Below are 21741 nucleotides of genomic sequence, written 5' to 3'. Positions count from 1 at the left end.
GCCTGAAACCTTAGATCAGCTAGCACAGTGGTTCTCAACTCCCTGGGAGTACGCAGAGGTTTTCCAGGGGATACACGAACTCATCTATATATTTGCCAAGTTTTACAACAGGCTACATAAAAAGCACTAGCCAAGCCAGTACAATTAAATTCGACTTGTTTATACTGCTCTATATACTATACAGTACACTGATGTGTAAGTACAATATTTATATTCCAATCAATTTATTTTATAGTTATATGGTAAAAATTAGAAAGTGAGCAATTTTTCAGTAACAGTGGCTGTGATACTTCTGTATTTTTATGTCTGGTTTTGTAAGCAAATAGTTTTTAAGTGAGGTGAAACTTGGAGGTATGCAAGACAAATCAGATTCCTGAAAGGGGTACAGTAGTCTGCAAAGGTTGAGAGCCACTGAGCTAGCAGAACCAAAGGAGTGAATCTGGCCCCAAAATAGTGAGAAAATATCAAGATAGAATTGCCTTAGTAGGAAAGGGAAGGGATATACATCTTGATATCACCAGAATATTGATTCTTCAGACCATTTTATCATATTAATGCTCTGACTGGCTTCACATACGCATTGGAAAATGACAAAACTGACCCCTTCAGGTTTCCATATGGGAAGCTGCAGATGATACTTGATGCAGATATGACACTTGCCATCACTGTGTATGAGATGAATAAACCAGTATATCACATTATCCTTTAACTCTCAGCAGAGTAGGTCCTCAGGCTGCTCATCACTCTCTGACTCAGATCACCTGCCCTGATCTTTTCCCAGATGGGAGAATTGCTCCCCTCAATATGTCCTGACTACTTTTCCATCCACTTTTTTCTACTGCTCTTGTTGGGGCAGGAGAAATAATGGTCTTGAACCCTATATTAAAGATTGGGAGTATGATTTGTTGAGTGACAACTGGACAGGCCAGGGGTTGAGGATGGAAAACAGATCTGCAGGGGACATCTGAAAATGCTGAAGAAAGGAATCAGATGTTACTGGAGATACTGGAATTTGGGTTGGTGAGGGATGAGATAATACTTATCAGCAATTCTTATTTGTTAAAGCAGACCCTAACTTTTTCCCTATGTCCCATAGAGCAGCAGGATTTTCCCTGACCATCAAGATTACAATTTTGGCTGCAGATGTATCTCCTAGCTACAGGGCCGGCTCCAGCTTTTTTGCCACCCCAAGCAGCTAAAAAACCCCAACCAATTGAGCTCCCCCGAAGTGCCACCGAAGAGACGCAGTGAAGGACCTGCTGCCGATCTGCCACCTACTTCTAAAGCAGAGCACTGGAGCAGCCGCTGAAGTTCTGCCGAAGACCCAGACGTGCCGCCCTTTCCTATTGGCCACCCCAGGCACCTGCTTCCTTCACTGGTGCCTGCAGCTGGCCCTGCCTAGCTACCAGGCAGGCAGTCACCTTACTCACTCCTTGACAGATTTCATTGCCTTCTTGTTGGTTCCCCTGCTCTGTGAAGAAGACCACAGTAGAGCGAGAAGGGGTGCTAGAAGGGAGATAGTGGGAGGAGGAAGAAAGGGAAATTTTGGGAGGAAGGAGAGAAATAAGGCTGAGATGATTTACAAACCCACATACTAGGTGCCTGACCATAGGTGCGTGTGATTGAGCTGGGAAGTGTCACAAAAATATGGTATGAGATCTCTTCGCTGGAGGTTCAGATAGGACACTGAACAGTCAATTTTTTATCTGAACTGATCCTGAACTCCAAGTCTTTTGAGATTCTTCCAAACTTCTTTTCTAGAAAATGTATTGCAGTGTGGAAGCAGATTTTGTCTTACATTATTTAACAATAGGCCATGAATCAACCTAGAGGAACAATGCAATGTCACAATGGCAGACACAGGACAGAGAATGTAGCATATGATGTATTATTTAGTTTTGGTTCTTTTTGTTTTTTTGGGGGGGGGTGGTGTCTTTTTGGTTTTTGCCATCTGGACCAGTAAGAGAAAAGATCCTTAAGAAAAAACCGATAACATTTCCAGGCTTAAGAGTCCCAGTAGTTAGGATTTTTTTTATAAAAAATAATCTAAAATGTCTAAGACTACACATAAAATCCTCCAGCTGTCCTCAGTCCCTTAGTTTATTTGAAGACTCGCCTCATGAAAATATTTCAAAGCCTTGGCAACTATAGAATTGATGCTTGATGAGGATTGGGGAGATGCAAAGCTGTTGCTGCTCATTGGGGAGAAATGAGAGGCTGGTACATCGACTGGGTGGAAATGAGGAGTGCTGAGGGTCTGTACTGAGCAGAAACAAAACATTACAAGTAGCAAGATTTCAAATTAATGTCATGATGCTTTCCAACAAGTAGCAACCTCTCCTTTGATCTCAATATTACAGACACACAGCGCCTGATTCTCAGGGTTTGGCTACATTTGCAGTTGTACAGCGCTCCCGTGGCAGCGCTTTGAAGTGTGAGTGTGGTCGCAGAGCCAGTGCTGGAAGAGAGCTCTCCCAGCCCTGCAGATACTCCACCTCCCCGTGGGGATTAGCTTGCGGCACTGGGAGCTGCGCTCCCAGTGCTGGGGCACTGTTTACACTGGCGCTTTGCAGTGCTGTAACTTGCTCTGCTCAGGGGTGTGTTTTTTCACAGCCCTGAGCGAGAAAGTTGCAGCGCTGTAAAGCGCCAGCGTAGCCAAGGTCTCAGTTACATCAAGCACACTCTCCACCACTGTGACAGTGTAAAGAGCCTTTAAATGTCACATTAACACTCACTTGAAGGCCCCTTTCCACTGGCAGAGCAGTATACAGTGACCTTAGTTTTGGGAAATGGGAATGGAAAGCAAACCCTCATTAATCCTAGATCGTACTTTCCATTCTCATTCCAGCCTGTAAGACAGCTGAAAAGTGCTACAGTTTATTTTTCTTTATAAACTGAATTCTAGATGGCTGCTTTAGCTGAGCACTGATTTCTTCTCAATAATCAGTCGATTATCTGGGACATAAATACAATTCACTCTAACATAACCTGGTTTTGAAACTTTAACTTCTGTTAAAATGGCAGAATGGGTAAAAACAGTCAATGTTTTTCTATACACAAGCTAACTACAGAAAAACTGTATATTCTTATCATATCAAAACATGATTTTTGTTCTTTCAAGGGGCTAGAAGAAATAGTATTGACTTTTCTACAATTGTATCAACTAGTTCAATTGGAAAGGTACTTTTAGTTGTGCCTTTTTAAAATTAAGAGCTTCATTATCAAAGAAGCTGAGTACTGGTAGATCTCATAGACTTCAGCTGAAACAGTGAAATGTTAAGTCCTACTGACAATCAGGCCCAGGATATTTAGCTTCATATGAAACAGTTACAGTCAGTATTTGAAATATGAATCTCAAGATTTAGCTTTTAAATTCAACATATTTAATAAAATATTCAACCAAGAAAGCATTATTTCAGTCGCAAAATAAAATATATTTAGTGAAAGAGCATTGGAAAACCAGAGTAAAAAAAATACATCTGTTATGATGCAGGTTGTCATACCTACTCATGTATATAATTTCCATGCTTCTGTGTTGCAAGAAAGCATATATATATCACCTGAGTATGAGTATGAGTGACAGGATTCTGAAAAATATGAGCTTGGGTTTGAATTCACTAGACTCTAAGGTAGTGTCTGATGATATTGTGTGTTGCAGCTATTAAACAACTTTGATGAATAGTTCTGCTTTTGACACATTCATAAGAGCTTTTCATATAAACATCTAAAATAAATATACCCCAGAATCAAGTATGCACTAGGAAGCTGTTTTATACATGCATATATGAGTAAGAAAAGGCAGCGCATTAAAAACATATACTGAAAACATATACTTTAGGGCCTCATTAGAAGGTCACATCTCACATATTTAAAAATAATTATTGAATTATTCAGACCTGCAACATCTTTCAATTAAATTGATTTCAGGATCAAAAATGTAATTTTATTACAAGACCTGGTTTTATCTGTAAATGTGCTGTATAAACCACTATTGCAGAAAACAGTATAATATATTCAGCCCTATACATTACATCTCAGTATTTTGTACCAGCAACACAATGAAACAGACACAATTAGCTGAAGACTTCAGCCTTTCATTATAAAGCAGAACGTAATGGTAAAGGACAAACCAAGATTGAAGGAACAGATTCAGAGCTTGATCCAGTTGTTAGGTATGCAGGCACATTACCATGCAGCCTGTGAAACTGGCTCGTACAGGCATGTGAACAAATACAGTAGCTGATTTTACAAGGTATACAGTAACAAGAATGAGCATTCTGCACATCTGAGGACATAACAAAGCCCTTACTCTGCCTGTTAAATCACTGTTACTATGAAAGAGCTACAGGTTTTTGAAATAATTATTTCTTTGCATGGACTTACTTTAACTGTCGAGGTTCACAGTCAACTCCAGGTAGTAAGAGCCTTGCTGCTTGCCGTACATCATCACTGTCCACAGAGAAACTGCGACGGTGCCCTGCATTAGCCAAAGCAACCCTTATCCATTCCATCAGGGGTGGCAACACTATGAATGGCCTAGAAAGAGCAAAACAGGACAGCGAGTGCTATTAATCTTTAAACATCAAAATTAGAGAGTGATCAAACTAGCTTAGCAAACTGCAGGCAGGTCTAACCCATGCAGCTGACTTGCACCATTTCCAGGAAAGGGCGGGCTGCATTTTTTGCCCATGAAATGCAAATCATAGCTCATGAACTTCTTATCTTTATGGCTCTGTAAGTGGTTGCTTTGAGGTCCACACATTTGCCTGGGAATCCACATGCTTCAAACTGGGTCTCAGGAAAAGCAAGCAGAACCCCACTCACAGGAACACACCCCTTTTGGCTGATACATGCCTGTCAGTCAGAGCTTCCTTCCTACCCTGCCACCAGCTGAGGGAGGGAGAGGGAGAACCCTTCCACCCAACCCAGCAGTCAAAGGAAGAGGAGAGAAGGTAGTTGATGTGCGAGGAAGTTTCCAAATACCGCATTGTCTCAGACTGATGCAATGTCAGAATCTCACCAGATTATTATTTTGTGGCTCTCTGCAGCTCAGTGATGACATGGCTTGTACATTGTTGAAGGCTGAGTACCACTGACCCTACCGCATTTTTGAGGTATCTGAGGGCTGCTTCACAGATCATATTTTTAAAAGTCTACTACTGTTCAAATTAAAACTATTATAAATACAGGGCATGAAAATTGGGGGAAATTACCTGCTACTGTGTCATATGTTTTTTTTTTAAATCATACGCTCAAAAGTCAGTTGCCATTTGGCTCAAGTCCCTTCTGTAACCTGTTGTTTTCATTCAGCTTTTCAGTTTCTCACCACCTCTACTAAAGCAACATGGACATTACAATCTAAATTGGGCCTAACACCAGTGAGGACGTGGATTTTCTTTTTACTGTTATAAAACTATTACATAACACTGCTGTGTGTCTGCTAGGAATAAATAGTTAACCACTGGTGTCAAATACAGTACCCCTCTGGTCCTCTCACTCCAGCCACATTTGAACATGGTTTGAGCACTAGTGTAGACAGGCACAAAACATGTGCAACTCCCATTTCCAGAAAGTGTACTCCGCCCACTGTTCTACCAGCAGTTGAGCGTGCTTTAATACCTAAACCAATTCGAGGAAGACTCAAGAAGTTTAATAATAGCAAAGGTAAGGTTTATTCCCCTCTTTCACAGAGATGATTCTTCCATTCCTTCTCCTCCTTTCCCTCTACCTCCTCTAGTGCCTCCTGGGAACTGTAGTTATTGTACTCAAAATTACAGAAATTACTTAGCAACAAACTTACAAATTGGGTTCATTATCTGCACCTAGCTACATACATCACACCCTTCCCCTTTAGAATCACCATCATAAGACTTTAAACCATCACTTCCAACTGTCACTTGAGTCTGGTAACAGTCTTCCAATCTTTTAAGCAGTCTCCCTTGTCTCACACTTCTCCTAATACCTGGAGAGGCAGGAACGAGATTAGGCCATCGTGCAATTCCTATTGCTATATATTGTCAATCATCACTATCAGAGTCAGCACAACCTCAGAGTGGAAAACAGCCACGAGAGAAGACACGGTACTTTAGGACCTAAAGACTTGTGTAGTCAATGGATGGCCCTACAAGACAATGACACCAGCACATTTGCAACCATTTAGATGTACATCATGTGAATTGTCCCTTGTAAAGGAACGGATTTTGAGAACTCACTGTTTTGTGCCTACACTTCTTAGGCCTGGTCTACACTGGAGTGGGGTGGAGAATGATTGATCTAAGTCATGCAACTTCAGCTACGTGAACAATGTAGCTGAAGTTGACATACTTTAGACCTACTAACCGCAGTGTCTTCACTGCGGTGAGTCGACTGCTGCCAGTCCCCCATGGACTCTGGCTGCGCCTTTTGCGACAGTGGAGTACAGGAGTCGATGGGAGAGCGCTCAGGAGTCAATCTGTTGCATCTAGGCTGCCCACCAATCCGGTGGGTAGTGTAGACATATCCTGAGAGAACAACTGATTCACTTGACACATGAAGGACATTTACGGATGGGTCTAACCAAAACACAACTGCAACAAGACTTCTGGTGGCCAGGGACGGACAAGCAGGTTGAGGAAATAATCAAGAATTGCATGCCTTCCTTTCTTCTTTCACTCACCCCCTTTCATTTGGTGTTCTTTTTCCTTGCTTACCCCTCCTTCTGTACAGTAACTCGCCACTTAAAGTCGTCCCAGTTAACGTTGTTTTGTTGCTGATCAATTAGGGAACATGCTCGTTTAAAGTTGTGTAATGCTCCCTTTTAACGTCATTTGGCAGCCGCCTGCTTTGTCTACTGCATGCAGGAAGAGCAACCTGTTGCAGCTAGCTGGTGGGGGCTTGGAACCAGGGTGGAGTGGCAGCCCCCCTACCAGCTCCCCACTCCCTAAGTTTCCTGTGCAGCAGCTGCCCAGCAGGCTAGCAATTGCAGCTGTCCCTCACCAGGGCCGCCTGGGGGGGGGGCAAGTGGGGCAATTTGCCCCAGGCCCTGGGCTCTGCGGGGCCCCCCACAAGAATGACTGAGGCTCCCTCTCTGACCCCACCCAACCCAACTCCGCCTCCGCCCCTCTCCCGCAGCCTCAGCGCATCTAAGAGCGTCCCTGAACAGCGCTGCAGTGTGGCTCTGGCGGGGGTCCTGCAAGCTCCGCCCCACTCAGACCTGCGTGGTCAGGGGGCGGGGCTGCGAGCTCCGGGCCGCGCGGAGGGAGCTGAGCTCAGCCTGGAGCTCACAGCCCCGCCCCCTGACCACGCGGCTCTGAGTGGGGAAGAGCTCAGGGGTCCCGCCAGAGCCATGCTACAGCTGTCGAGAGAAGCTCCTGGATGCGCTGAGGCTCTGGGTGAGGGAGGAACTGGGGGTAAGGGGCCAGGGCCAGGGGGGTTGGCTAAGGGGCAGGGAGTCCTGGGGACAGTCAGTGCACAGGGAGGGGGCAGAGGTTGGGGGGGCGGTCAGGGGACAGGGAACGGGGGAGGAGGTCGGATCGTGGGCATTCTGGGGGTCTGTCAGGACTCAGCAGGAGGGAGGATAGAGGTTGGGGCAGTTAGGGGACAGGGAGCAGGGGTGGGGTCCAGGGGTGGTGGGGGATGAGGTCTCTGGGGGACAGTGAGGGGACAAGGAGCAGGACGGGTCAGGGATTCTGAGGGGGGTGGGCAGTCGGGGGACAGGAAGTGGGTAGGGGTCGGATAGGGGGCAGGGCCAGGCTGTTTGGGAGGCACAGCCTTCCCTACCCTAAAGCTCATTCAGCAGTTTGAGGCTTGCAGAAGAGCCAAGCTGTTAGCTTTTCCATTAGGGCTACCATCCCTTTCACTTCTCAAATGCCAATTTACAGTCTATATTTAATTTCAGTGCCATAGGGAGATTCATCTCAGGGGATGGTAGCTTCATTTAAAATTAGCCACTGGGGGAAGGATCACATGAGAAGAGCAATATCCTTCCCAACCCTACCAAAGGAGACCTCCCTCCCCTGCATTCCCTGAAGCTTGAGAGGGGTTAATTCAGTGGTTCTCAAACTTTTGTACTGGTGACTCTTTCACATAGCAAACCTCTGAGTGCGACCCCCCCTATAAATTAAAAACACTTTTTTATATATTTAACAGTATTATAAATGCTGGAGGCAAAGCAAGGTTTGAGGTAGAGGCTGACAGCTCGTGACCCCCAGTAATAACCTTGTGACCCCCTGAGGGGTCCTGACCCCTAGTTTGAGAACCCATGGATTAATTTAATTTTAGCACCCTGGGTCCATTCACATGCATATGCAATTTTGAGCATTTCAGTTTTCACAACACAAGCTCATCCCAGATTCTGGAACAAGCTCAATTGCTCAGTTTGTGTAGTATGTACATAAGCTATACTAAAGACAAACCCACAGTAACCATCTCCAGTTTGTGAGGGACCCCATGGAGCCAGTCTCTAGGAAACAGATAAATGCATGGAGGTTAAGTCCATTAATGGCTATTAGCCAGGATGGCTAAGGAATGGTGTCCCTAGCCTCTGTTTGTCAGAGGATGGCGATGAATGGCAGGAGAGAGATCACTTGATCATTACCGGTTAGGTTTACTCCCTCTGGGGCACTTGGCATTGGCCATTGTCGGTAGACAGGATACGGGGCTGGATGGACCTTTGGTTTGACCCAGTATGGCTGTATTTATGTTCTAATCTAAATGAACCCAAAGTTATGGGGACAGATGAGAGTCAAGGAAGCCAGCAGAGTATTAGAAACCTGGAAAAATCTCTGACTGGATGGGCTCAGGCGTTTGGTCACAAGCTGAGGTGGTTCAAAAGCTTTGGATTTTTTTTAAGTAGATTTTTTTATTGTTTCTTTAAACAATCAAACACAGCAAGCAGCAAATATTTGGCCACACACTTCTGAAACCCCAAACCATATTCAGGTTTTGGCAGACTAATTTCAGCTTTTCAATTAAAAAAATCACAACAAATTTTGAAGGAAAGCAGACATTGTCTGTGATTTTGTTCTGCTTTTTAACGCCCCCTAGTTTTCGATCCAGAAAAAATTTTGACGGAAAATATTTGTCCAACCCTTTTAATGAGCTTTAGTGTCTTTTAGCACTAGTTGATGCTGAGAACCAGTGTTACCTTGTAAAGAAGTTTTCTCAAAACTGGGTTTGTGCCGAGATGCAGAAGGTTTATTTTTCCCAGGGCTGCCCATGGGGGGGAGCAAGAGGGGCAATTTGCGCCAGGCCCCACGGGGGCCCCCACGAGAATATAGTATTGTATAGTATTGCAATTTTTTTTAATGGAGGGGGCCTCCGAAATTGCTTTGCCCCAGGCCCCCTGAATCCTCTGGGCAGCACTGTCCCTCCCCTCACTGCCATGTGCTGCTCCTCCCCTCTGCCTTGGAGCTGCTCCCTGAGATTCCTGCTTGCTGTTCAGGGGGGAGGGAAGGAAGAGGGGGGCTAATGTCAGGGTGTCTCCCTCCCCCCTGCACCTCACTTACCCATCTTTCATAGATCAGGGGACATAAACCAGGGCTCAAGGCAGAGGGAGCTTGCAGCAGCTGTGGTCTCAGCAAGCTGATCTAATTAACAAGGCAATGTATTTAAAGGGGAAATGCACATATCTCCCTCCATTCCTGCTGCCTTGTTGAGTGAGAGAGTTAACTCTTGAGGTCTCAGCCAACTGCTAGTTCATCATTTAGCAATAAGGGAAATATCCCACCCTCTGACTCCTCCACCTCAACCAAGCTTCACAATCATCGTTACTGTGTACCATTATTAAATTGTTTGTTTAAAACCTATACACTGTGTGTGTGTGTGTGTGTGTGTGTGTGTGTGTGTGTGTATACACACTATATGTATATTAGTCTTATATACATTATATACATTAGTATAGTCATATATATTAATATGTATATTAGTCTTTTGTCTGGTGAAAAAAATGTCCTTGGAACCTAACCCTTCATTTACATTTATTCTTATGGGGAAACCGGATTCGCTTAAAGTTGCATTTTTCGGGAACATAACTACAACGTTAAGTGAGGAGTTACTGTACTACCTTTTCATAGCAGGGTTAAAAAAGTCCATTTGACTAAGTTAGGTGTCCACTGGGCAAATACTTTACATTTTACATACAGGACATTACTCCGTATCCACCTTGGAACACCTGATTTAATAGGACGTTGAGTCTTTGGAACATTTTTTCACATTCACAGCTTTCAGTAATATTATACCATTTATTCTTCTTTTGAAGACCTTTCTTTGTACAACTCTGACATTAATATTCTTTAAGGGAGAGGTTTTCAAAAATGCCTAAGATTTAGGAGCCCAAGTGCCAGTGACTTTCAATGGGGCATGATGCTCCTAAATCCTTCAGACCCTTTTGAAAATCTCCTCCTAAATGATTCAGTCATTTGCTGACTTGACATTTTTATTTTTTTTTTAAAATGAATCTGTCACCCTCCAGATGAGGGACTATTTGTTTTTGAGGCGATTGCATCCTCAAGATCTTGCCGTTGAATCCTAGAGGAGCTGTTGAGAAAAGAATGCATCCTCCCAGGCTTCTATGAGAAGACTGTTCCATGAACCACCTAATTTGTAGTGACAGTAGCGGTGGTGGTAAGAGCTGGTGCTGATTAGCATGCGTGCTTGTGGTTTGGCCTTTAAACCTCCCAGGCCAGTGCAAGGATGTTTCATGCCCTACGTGAAATTTCCACCTTACGCCCTCCCCTATCTCCGAGCCCCCACCCTGAGGCGCCCCCCTACACCCTGAGGCGCCCCCCCGCGGCAGCTTTCCACTCCCCACCCTATAAATCAGCCGATCAGCTTAGACGCCGCAAGCCTAGGAGGCAGGAGAACTGAAGAGCTGACGGCGTGCTTGGGGAGGAGGCGGGGCAGGAGTGAGTTGGGGCGGCGAGTTCCCTTGTGTGCCGCCCCCCCACTCTTACTTGCTGCAGGCGGCCCTCCCCGTGCTCCGCTGCCCCAGCTCCCTCCGCCTAAATGCCGGCGGCGACCGGGGCGGTCGAAATCCAGCCACCGCGGTCACTGCTGAAGAAAATGCAGCCACCCCTAAATCCTAGCGCGGTCGCCTAAAGATTGCACTGGTCCTGATACCTCCCAATCCAGGAAGTTAACGAATGATAGATAGCTGAGGGAGCAAACGGAGTAAGGAGTTGGCTTAGGGGAGCTCAGTGATAGTTCACCTGATGTAAAGAAAGTTGAAAAACATCAGAGATCTTGACATTTTGTTTAAATCTAGTCAAAAACAGACCAGGTGACTCATAGACTCATAGGTCAGAAGGGACCAATCTGATCATCTAGTCTGACCTCCTGCACAAGGCAGGCCACAGAACCCCACCCATCCAATTTTATAACACCCCCTATCCCAGGATCGAGTTATTGAAATCTTCAAAATTGGTTTGAAGACCTCAAGCTGCAGAGAAACCACCAGCAAGCGACCCGTGCCCCATGCTGCAGGGGAAGGCGAAAAACCTCCAGGGCCCCTGCCAATCCGCCCTGGAGGAAAATTCCTTCCCGACCCCAAATATGGCGATCAGCTAAACCCTGAGCATGTGGGCAAGAGTCACCAGCCAGCACCCAAGAAGGAATTCTCTGCAGTAACTCAGTTCCCATGCCATCCAACATCTCCCCGCAGACCATTGAGCAGACCTATCTGGTGGTAATCCAAGATCAATTGCCCAAATTAACAATCCTATCATAACATCCCCTCCATATACTTGTCAAGCTTTGTCTTAAAGCCAGGAAAGTCTTTTGCCCCCACTACTTCCCTCGGAAGGCTGTTCCAGAACTTCACTCCCCTAATGGTTAGAAACCTTCGTCTAATTTCAAGTCTAAACTTCCTAATATCCAGTTTATACCCATTCGTCCTCGTGCCTACATTAGTACTAAACTTAAATAATTCCTCTCCCTCCCTAACGTTAACCCCCCTGATATATTTATATAGAGCAAGCATATCCCCCCGCAGCCTTCTTTTGGCCAGGCTAAACAAGCCAAGCTCTTTGAGTCTCCTTTCATAAGGCAGTTTTTCCATTCCTCGGATCATCCTTGTAGCCCGTCTCTGAACCTGTTCCAGTTTGAATTCATCCTTCTTGAACATGGGACACCAGAACTGCACACAGTATTCCAGATGGGGTCTCACCAACGCCTTGTATAACGGTACTAACACCTCCTTATCCTTGCAGGAAATACCCCGCCTGATGCATCCCAAAATCGCATTTGCTTTTTTAACAGCCGTATCACATTGGCGACTCATAGTCATCCTGCTATCAACCAGTATCCCAAGGTCCTTCTCCTCCTCCGTCGCTTCCAACTGATGCGCCCCCAACGTATATCCAAAATTCTTATTATTAATTCCTAAATGCATAACCTTGCACTTTTCACTATTGTATTTCATCCTATTTCTATTACTCCAGTTTACAAGGTGGTTCAGATCTTCCTGAATAGTATCCCTGTCCTTCTCCGTGTTAGCAATACCCCCCAGCTTCGTGTCATCCGCAAACTTTATTAGCACATTCCCGCTCTTTGTGCCAAGGTCAGTAATAAAAAGGTTAAATAAGATCAGTCCCAAAACCGATCCTTGAGGGACTCCACTAGTGACCTCCTTCCAGCCTGACAATTCACCTTTCAATACGACCCTCTGGAGTCTCCCCTTTAACCAGTTCCTTATCCAACTTACAACTTTCATATTCATTCCCATCTTTTCCAATTTGACTAACAGTTCCCCGTGCGGAACCGTGTCGAACGCCTTACTGAAATCTAGGTAAATTATATCTACCGCATTTCCTTTATCTAAGTAATCCGTCATCTTCTCAAAGAAGGAGATCAGATTGGTTTGACACGATCTACCTTTAGTAAATCCGTGTTGCAATTCGTCCCAATTACCGTTGACCTCTATGTCCTTAACTACTTTCTCCCTTAAAATTTTTTCCAAGACCTTGCATACTACAGACGTCAAGCTAACAGGCCTATAATTACCCGGATCACTTTTATTCCCTTTCTTAAAAATAGGAACTACATTAGCAATCCTCCAATCATATGGCACAACCCCCGAGTTTACCGATTGCTTAAAAATTTTCGCTAACGGGCTCGCAATTTCACGCGCCAGTTCCTTTAATATCCTCGGATGGAGATTGTCCGGGCCCTCCGACTTCGTACCATCGAGCTGTTCAAGTACGGCCTCTACCTCAGTTGCGGTAATATCCACTTCCATATCCACATTCCCGTTTATCATCCCTCCATCATCGCAAGGTTCCTCACTAGTCTTATTAAAAACTGAAGCAAAGTACTTGTTTAGATGTTGGGCCATGCCTAGGTTATCCTTAATCTCCATTCCATCCTCAGTGTATAGCGGCCCCACTTCTTCTTTCTTTGTTTTCTTCTTATTTATGTGGCTGTAGAACCTTTTACTATTGGTTTTGATTCCCTTTGCAAGGTCCAGTTCAATGCGGCTTTTAGCCTTCCTCACTTTATCCCTACACGTTCTGACCTCACCAAGGTAGCTTTCCTTACTGATCCTGCCTTTCTTCCACTCCCTGTAAGCTTTCTGCTTTTGTCTAATCCCCTCTCCGAGTTGTTTGCTCATCCAGTTTGGCCTACAACTCCTGCCCATGGTTTTTTTCCCCTTTCTCGGGATGCAGGCTTCCGACAGTCTCCGCAGCTGCGACTTAAAGTAATTCCAGGCCTCCTCCGCATTCAAATCCACTAATTCCTCCGTCCAATCCACTTCCCTAACTAATTTCCTTAACTCTTTAAAATTAGCCCTCGAGAAGTCAAAAACCCTAATCCCAGATCTACATTTGTTTATCCTTCCATCTAGTTTGAACTGAATCAGCTCATGATCACTCGAACCAAGGTTGTCCCCTACCACCATTTCTTCTACGAGGTCCTCACTGCTCACCAACACCAAATCTAAAATGGCATCTCCTCTCATAGGTACTTCAACTACTTGATGAAGAAATCCATCCGCTATCACATCCAGAAAAATCTGACCCCTATTATTCTTGCAAGTACTCGTCCTCCAGTCTATATCCGGGAAGTTGAAGTCCCCCATAATCACACATTTCCCCTTTGTGTTTACTTCATTAAAGACATTAAAGAGGTCTCTATCCATATCCCAATCAGATCCCGGCGGTCTGTAGCACACGCCAAGCACTATCTCAGGGGAAGCTCTAGTTGCTTTTTTACCCAGTGTGATTTTCGCCCAGACAGACTCTGTCTTATCCATTCCATCGCTTCTTATTTCACTACAGTTAATTTCATCATTGATGTACAAGGCTACTCCACCACCTTTGCCTTTCTTCCTGTCTTTTCTAAACAGCACATAGCCTTCAATACCCGTGCTCCAGTCATGAGTACTATTCCACCAGGTTTCAGTTATCCCTATAATATCCGGTTTCACTTCCTGCACTAGTAACTCCAGTTCCTCCATCTTGTTACCTAGACTCCTCGCATTAGTGTACAGACCTTTTAATTTTCGGTGTTTGGCGTCAGTGACAGTCGTTCCCCCGTCGTGCAGAGACCTTTTACCACCAGCATCACCCGTTACTCTGGTTTCTCCACAATTCCTCCTTGGATCAAATCTTGGGACCACAAGGGTATCCCCTCTCACTTTGTTTACTTTCCTCTCCAGGTTACATTCCGGCGTGGAGATCTCCCGAACATCTCCCAACCATCTCCCCCAACTTCCTAGTTTAAAGCTCTCTTGATGAGGTCGGCGAGCCTCCATCCTAGAATTCTATTTCCCTCCTTGCTTAGATGAAGTCCATCCTGAGCGAACAGTCGTCTATCTGTAAACGCTTCCCAGTGACCGTACATCCCAAAGCCCTCCTTATAACACCACTCCCTAAGCCATCTGTTGATCGCCATAATCTTGTCACTCCTTCGTCGCCCCGCTCTAGGAACCGGCAGAATCCCACTGAAGATCACCTGAGCCTCGATGTCTTTGAGCCTCTTCCCCAGTCTCGCATAGTCCTCCTTGATACAGTCCAGCGAGTAACTAGCCGTATCATTCGTTCCCACATGAAGGATAATCAACGGATTCTTTCCCGCTCCTGCTAAGATCGTATTCAGCCTCAGGTCCACATCCTGTATCTTAGCCCCTGGCAGACAGCACACCCTTCTGTTCTCCCGATCAGGTCTAGTTACAGGCCTATCTACTCTTCTCAGTAAAGAGTCTCCAATCACGTAGACTTGCCTTTTCCTGGCGACAATGCGATTCTGGGGTCTATCCCCCACAGCAGGTGGTCGCAATTCCTTTTGATTTGTATTCACCCTTACAGTCCTCCTAGGGCTCATACTGGGTGACGCCTCCATCGACTCCTCCCCTCCTTCTGCAGGACTAGCTGCTCGCCTCTTCTTCCTCGCCCTTTGTCCTTCAGCAGCCTGCTGTGCTCCATCTTCATTTCCCAACTCAGCAAACCTGTTCCTGAGTTCTATTTCTCCATCGCTGGCCCGTCTTTTCCTCTGCCTGGTTCTCCTAGTCACATGCTTCCACCGTCCACTTTCCTCACCCAGCAGCCCCTCCTCAGAGTCCTTTGGTCCTGCCTCTATCCGCTCGTCTGAGCTCGTCCCCTGCGCCTCATCATGTCTGTGTTCCATCAACTGCTCAAATCCCCTTCTAAACTCAGCCAGAGTTTCCACTTGCATCTCCAGTCCCCTTACCTTTTCCTCCAGCAGCTCTATCAGGCGGCACTTCATGCAGATGAAACTCCTTTCAGGTGCTCCCTCTAGGACCATGTACATGCCGCAGCTACCGCATCCGGTCATCCTCAGTGTGTCTGCACCTGCTACCTCCGCCTCCATCGTAGCGCTCCAACTCTGTGCCTGCCGATCCACGCCTCACACCACACCGCAGGCCACCAACAAGGGTTGGGCTGCTTGCAGACCCCTGCCTCTTCCCTAGTCTGCCTTCCTGGTTCCTCTGCCTTGGTCTCCCCTGTAACCTCCCCCTGGAAACTCCCACTGAAACTCCCCTGTTAGCTGCTCTGTTCGCCGCCTCCTGTGCCGCTGCAGCTGACTGTGCCGCTGCCTGAGTGCCTGGCTCCTTATATAGGACCCCTAATCAGGTAAGCCCCGCCCCCAACTCAGGGCTCAGCCTCGCTCCCAGCACACAGCCCCTAGCAGCCTGCACACACACTCACTCACACACAAACACCACAAACTACAAAAACCACTAAAACCTGCTCCTCCAACAGCACTCCCACTGAAACTCCCCTGTTAGCCGCTCTGTTCACCGCCTCCTGTGCCGCTGTGATAGATAAAGTTACCAAACAATGACTTAGGATCAGGGATGGTTAGTACAATATGGCCTGTGGAGCCAGCAAACCAGTAGCAATTTAGTCAGTATAAAGAACTCCCAGTTTATTGCATCATAAATTAGGCACTCCAGGATTCAAGTATTAGCCCCTCAAGGCTAGGATTGCTGAACTAGATTATCTACATGAGACAAAGATATACCTGGGATTGAACAGGACATTTAAGGAAGGCAGTAACGCGTCCATCAGCAGATCTGGCTCCCCTAGTTATTTGAATGAAGCAGCCAGTGTATCTTGGCTAAAGGAGGCAAAGGACCCCTCTAGATATGACCCACAGGGGTGTCATTTGTCCCCCCACCCCATGCAGACTTTTCATAGGTCCATATGCTCCTATAGTGAGGCTGAGTGGCCTCCCTCCGAACTGGAGTGTGAGGGACCACTGTGTTCCCCTGGTGGAGCCAAATTCACCCTGCCCCGCCCCCCTCACCAGACATATCAGAGCGGGACAGGATGTAGAAAAGGAGACAGAGCCCTGGAGCTCAGTTGCTGCTGAGCCACAGGAGATACTGGACGGCTCTTCTGAGGAGCAGATGCTAGGGTTGCCAACTGTATAATCGCACAAACCTAAACACTCTTGCCTGCCCTGCCACTTCCCTCCATCACTTGCTCTCCCCCAACCTCACTCACTTTCACCAGGCTGGGGCAGGTCTGTGGGAGGGGATGCAGGGTGCAGGCTCTGGAAAGGAGTTTGGGTACGGGAGAGGGCTCAGGGCTGAGGCACATGGCTAGGGTACGGTAGGGGGTTTGAGGCTCAGGGCTGTTGGGGTGCAGGCTCTGGCTGGGCAGCGCTTACCTTGGGCTGCTCCCGGAAAGAGCGGCATGTCTGTCAACAGCTCCTAGGCTCAGGGGGGACCAGGCAGCTCTGTGTGCTGCTCCAACCTGCAGGCACTGCCTCCGCAACTCCCACTGGCCATGGATCCCTGTTCCCAGCCAATGGAACCTGCAGAGTTGGTGCTTGAGGCGGGTGCCGCACATGGAGATCCTCTGGCCGTGCCTCTACTGAGGAGTCACTGCTGCACATGCCGGCTGCTTCTGGGAGCAGCGCGGAGCCAAGACAAGTAGGGAGCCTGCCTTAGCCCCACTGCGCCGCCAGACTTTTAGCGGCCTAAAATCTCCCTGACTGCTTTCAATAGCCTATGGGATATCGAGCCTGAACCCAGGAGACTCCCAGCCAAACTGGGTGGGGTGGCAACCTAGCAGATAACTCTGCAAGAACCCAGCCCAGCCCCAGAGTGGGCCGATGCCTTGCTGTCGGGGAGGAAGATGAGGACCCTGAGGAGTTGCTGGAGCTACCTGCGACCAAATACCCCAAGGAGACAGGGGATCTTTGGACCACGGGACCCTACACCCAGACTGTGGTAAGAAGTAGCCCAGGGGAACCAGACTCTAGTCTGGTCCTGCTGCCGGAGTGTGAGTTGGCACGTTGCAGCTGGAATCCCCGCTGACCCAGTGGCAAATCATCCTGCCATTGTTATGGCCCTGGGCTGGGACACCGTGGAGTTGGGTGGGCCTGCGTCCTCCCTGACACCCAACCCCTGGGATGACAGCCTCCCCATCATAGGCCAGGAGGTGCTCACCCCCCTGCCTGAGCCCTTAGGCTGCTCTGGTGCTCACCCCTGCAAGAGCCCTGTTTGCCACCTTGCCATGCTTTAGGTCCTGGGCTTATAGACTGCTACAGTTCTGCCTTGAATACAGACCAGAGCCCTAACTGTCTGTGACTCTGCCCCACCCAGAGGGAGCCAAAGCCCCTCTACAGACTGTTTATAGCTGTCTACCCCACCCAGGTGGCTGTGGGCTAAAGACTGCTGTGCTTCACCCTGCCCGGGGGGCTGGAGCTCTCTCCTAAGAGACTGTTACTTGCAGTCTGCCTGTAGTGAGGCAGAGTGGCCTCCCTCCCCCACTTGAGAGCGAGGGACCACTACAGCTCTTCCATGTCCCCACAGACTTTGCAGGATATCACATAATCACATATCATATTCTATATATTGACACACTTTTGCCCACAGTCCCCAACCCCCTGTATTTTTTCCTAAAGTGAAACCCTTGATGACCAACTTTCCAGAATAGGCAGGGAAGAATGACTACTCCTTGTTCCTCAAACCTTTGGGCCTAAGGAATTTTCTCTAGGAGAAGAGGACCTGGTAATATTAAATACTTGAGAACAACAGACAGATGGTAGGGGATTTCATCATTAACCAAAAAGACCGCAGAATTTAACAGTCTGTGGGCTACTAGTTATAAGCGACTTTATCTACCTGCAATGTAAAATTGGCTTATTGGGGAAGAGTTTATAGTTATGAGGCATACTGGAATCAATGGCAGAGAACTGCAAGAAAAGTGTCCCAGAGGCTACATATCAAAGAGTATTTAGAAAACTCACGTTGAGTGCCACAAAAGCTGCCTTCTCTGAAACACTACTAGCCTCTCATGCAATAACAGCAAGGCAAGGGAGACTGGAACTCTCCATGTGTGCTGGAGAAGATGGGACATGAGCAGGACTGAAGCTAATCAAGTACTTGGGAACTACCGAAGGGAATGAGAACCTGGAGTGAAGGGATGGTCATCACCTTCTCAGTGGGAACTAGACTGCTGCCTTTGAAACTGAGAATGTTTTGGGCAGATTGTTTAAAAAAGGCTGGAAGTTGCTGAGGTCTTCTCCTATCAGTAGTGCCAACCATGCTAATAGTAACAACCAGGTAAATTTGAAGACCCAGCTGAAAGCAGAAAACTCACTGTAAGCTACTGGCAGTAATCCTGGGGAAACCAAGCAGGTTCAGCACTGTTATGAACAAAAATACTGTGTCAAAGAAAAGGAATAAAGGGGGGCCAGTTTATTAGAAAGCAGAGCTACATAAGTCGCTGGACAGTATCGGAAGCTTGTAAATTGCAATGGGTGCGTAATAACGCTCAGCATGGGTTGCAAACACCAACATAATTACATCCAAAACGTTCTGCAAAAATAAAATAATAGGAAACTGCAAATTTTAGGCTACAACCCAGATGGGAAAAAATAGGCTGGGTCATAGGAATAGGTATTTGCATTTAGCTAACCTTCCAATACAAATCACAAGACACAAAGAGGGCAGGGCAGTACTCTCTAAAATGCATCAGAAAATTACTCTAAACTGCAGCAGGATTGTTCATGCAATCAGGGAGATGTAACTGGCTTCCTTACTGCCCCACTCTGCTGCAACTGGAAAACATGGGAGCCAGCAGAAAACCTAGCCCACTATATTTATAAACAGACAACACTGTTTACAGGAGTGTTAACCATAATACTATAATATTTTACATTCTTTCTTTGTTGTACTTATATTTTGCAAATTTTAATAAAAAATAAAATTAAAACGAGCATTAGCTATTTCATATAGTAAAACCCTACAGAGGGCAGCATCAGTATTTTATAGAAGTTGTTTAAAGGGTGGTTCCACTACAAACACAGAGGCAAGAAATTTACCCATTATTTTTCACGAAGGGCACACATAACATGGCATACAGAAAAAGTCACCAGGATTTGTTTTTTTGAGGAGAAAATCTTATATGGTCCATTGAAATAGGCTAAAAAATGCCCTATTGGGGTTTATGCAGCATGTGAAGTTTTCTTTTAAAATTGTTTATGTACTGATGGACAATGAAGAACACGAAGTTATAGGGAAGCTGTAGTATACAAGATAACATGACAGTACTTCCTAATCACATCATGAGAAAAACACAATTATGCTCGGGTATTGCATTATTAAGTGTACCTAACTGGTTTATCTTCACTATGCAAGGGAAGACTATAACGAAGAGAGTTTGACTGCTGCATTATTTTGCCTTTGTATTCAAGAGCAGGCCTGCATCACATTAGTCACCTGGTTATTCTTTTGAAGTGTATATTTTAATTAAGTTATTATTATACCCAAAGCATACATATTCTGGGGCTTTAATGATGAAAAGTAGATCATGCTTTCAGATCTGCATGCAGAGGTGACTCTCCAGGTGCAGATGCCTCCTCTCCTGTGTGTATGTGTGTGGGGGGAGGTGCACAGGAGTCTCTGGTTCACTGCCCCATCCCTTTACAAAGTGTTCAGAGTGCTCAGCCTTGCATTGGGTGAGGGTGGAGCCAATGGGGACAAACATCATCCCCTTCTAGCTTAGCCCAATACAGCCTGCGCTGTTCTTCAGATGTCTGGCAACCCATCTCTCCAACAGAACAACTAGGGAGAAACTTTGTGGGAGATGGTGATCCAGTGCCCTCCCCACACTGATTTATCCCATGAAATGAAGTGAGTTGCCCAAGTCAGGTCCTACTGCAGGACATCATTTTATATGTTCACCAAGGCTCTGCAAACCTTCCAGAGCCAAGATTCATCCTTGCATTGGGGCCTGCACCAGGCCAATCGTAGACGTTTCTTTCCACACATGTAACCAGTGGTGAGCTGGAGCCGGTTCCCACCAGTTAGCGGGAACTAGTTTTTAAATTTAGAAACCCTTTTAGAACCGGTTGTAAAGGGCTTTTAAATTTAACAAAAGCTCCAGCAGCTCCCTGCCCTGCCCCCGGCCCCAGCTCAGTTGGCTCCAGCTCTGTCTCTGCCTCCTCCCCTGAAGGCTCCCCCTCTGGGCTTCCCGCGAATCAGCTGTTAGCGCAGGAAGCCTGGGAGGGCTGAGAAGGAAGCAGCAGCTTCCTGCAGGTGAGGGGCACGAGGAGGGCTCCAGGTGCCGTGTGTCTCCGGGCAGCCCTGGCCCTAACTCTGGCTGGCTGGACAGCGCATCTCTGGACCAGTCTCTGGCCCCAACTGGCCGGTGGCACGGCTCCGGGCCAGCCCCCAACTCCGGGCCTGCCCCCGACTCCGGGCCGGCCCTAACTCCAGCCGGCTGGGCAGCGTGGCTCCGTGCCAGCCCCAACTACCGGCCTGGCTAATGGCTCCGTGCCGGCTCCCGGCCCCAACTGCGGGCCGGCCCCTCACTCTGGCCCGGCCAGTGGCTCCGGCCCCTGGCCCCGGGCCAGGCCCCAGCCCTCGACTCTGGCCTGGCCAGTGGCTCCAGGCCGGCCCCAGGCCCCGACTCCGGGCAGGCCAGCGGCTCCAGCCCCTAGCTCTGGGCTGGCCCCCAGTCCCGACTACGGGCCGGTCCCCTATTTCGGGCCTTTCTGTGCTCAAAATGTTTCATATTTATATCTTCAGTTAAAATGGCCCTTGTCTTCAGTGAGCACAGTACTTTTAACATATGAGTCCTGATTCCGGACTGGGATCCAATAGTATGGATCCTTGTACCAATGAAGTTAATGGCACATGGCTCCACACTGGCACACAGGTCCATGCTGGTGGTGGATTCCAGTTATCAGAGCCGTAGTTAAATTTAAATGTTTGAACACTGCATACTGTCTACACACAACCTGGTACTTTTTATTTAAATTAAAGGATAAGTCCTCCTCTCACTTATG

At 47.0% G+C, this 21741-nt stretch overlaps 1 protein-coding gene across 1 annotated transcript in view; it reads right to left on the bottom strand.

The window, feature by feature from the left end:
- Positions 1-21741, bottom strand: part of BTBD11 (BTB domain containing 11) — a 331313-nt gene that overhangs the window by 65421 nt on the left and 244151 nt on the right. Inside the window, 1 exon segment of the mRNA XM_030545135.1 lies at positions 4384-4536. Within this exon segment, the coding sequence (XP_030400995.1) occupies positions 4384-4536 (153 nt within the window).

The sequence above is a fragment of the Gopherus evgoodei genome, chromosome 1 (genome assembly GCF_007399415.2).
Source record: "Gopherus evgoodei ecotype Sinaloan lineage chromosome 1, rGopEvg1_v1.p, whole genome shotgun sequence".
Taxonomy (NCBI): domain Eukaryota; kingdom Metazoa; phylum Chordata; order Testudines; family Testudinidae; genus Gopherus; species Gopherus evgoodei.
The sequence above is the reverse complement of the archived record's forward strand: the minus strand, read 5'-3'. Positions and strand labels throughout refer to the sequence as shown.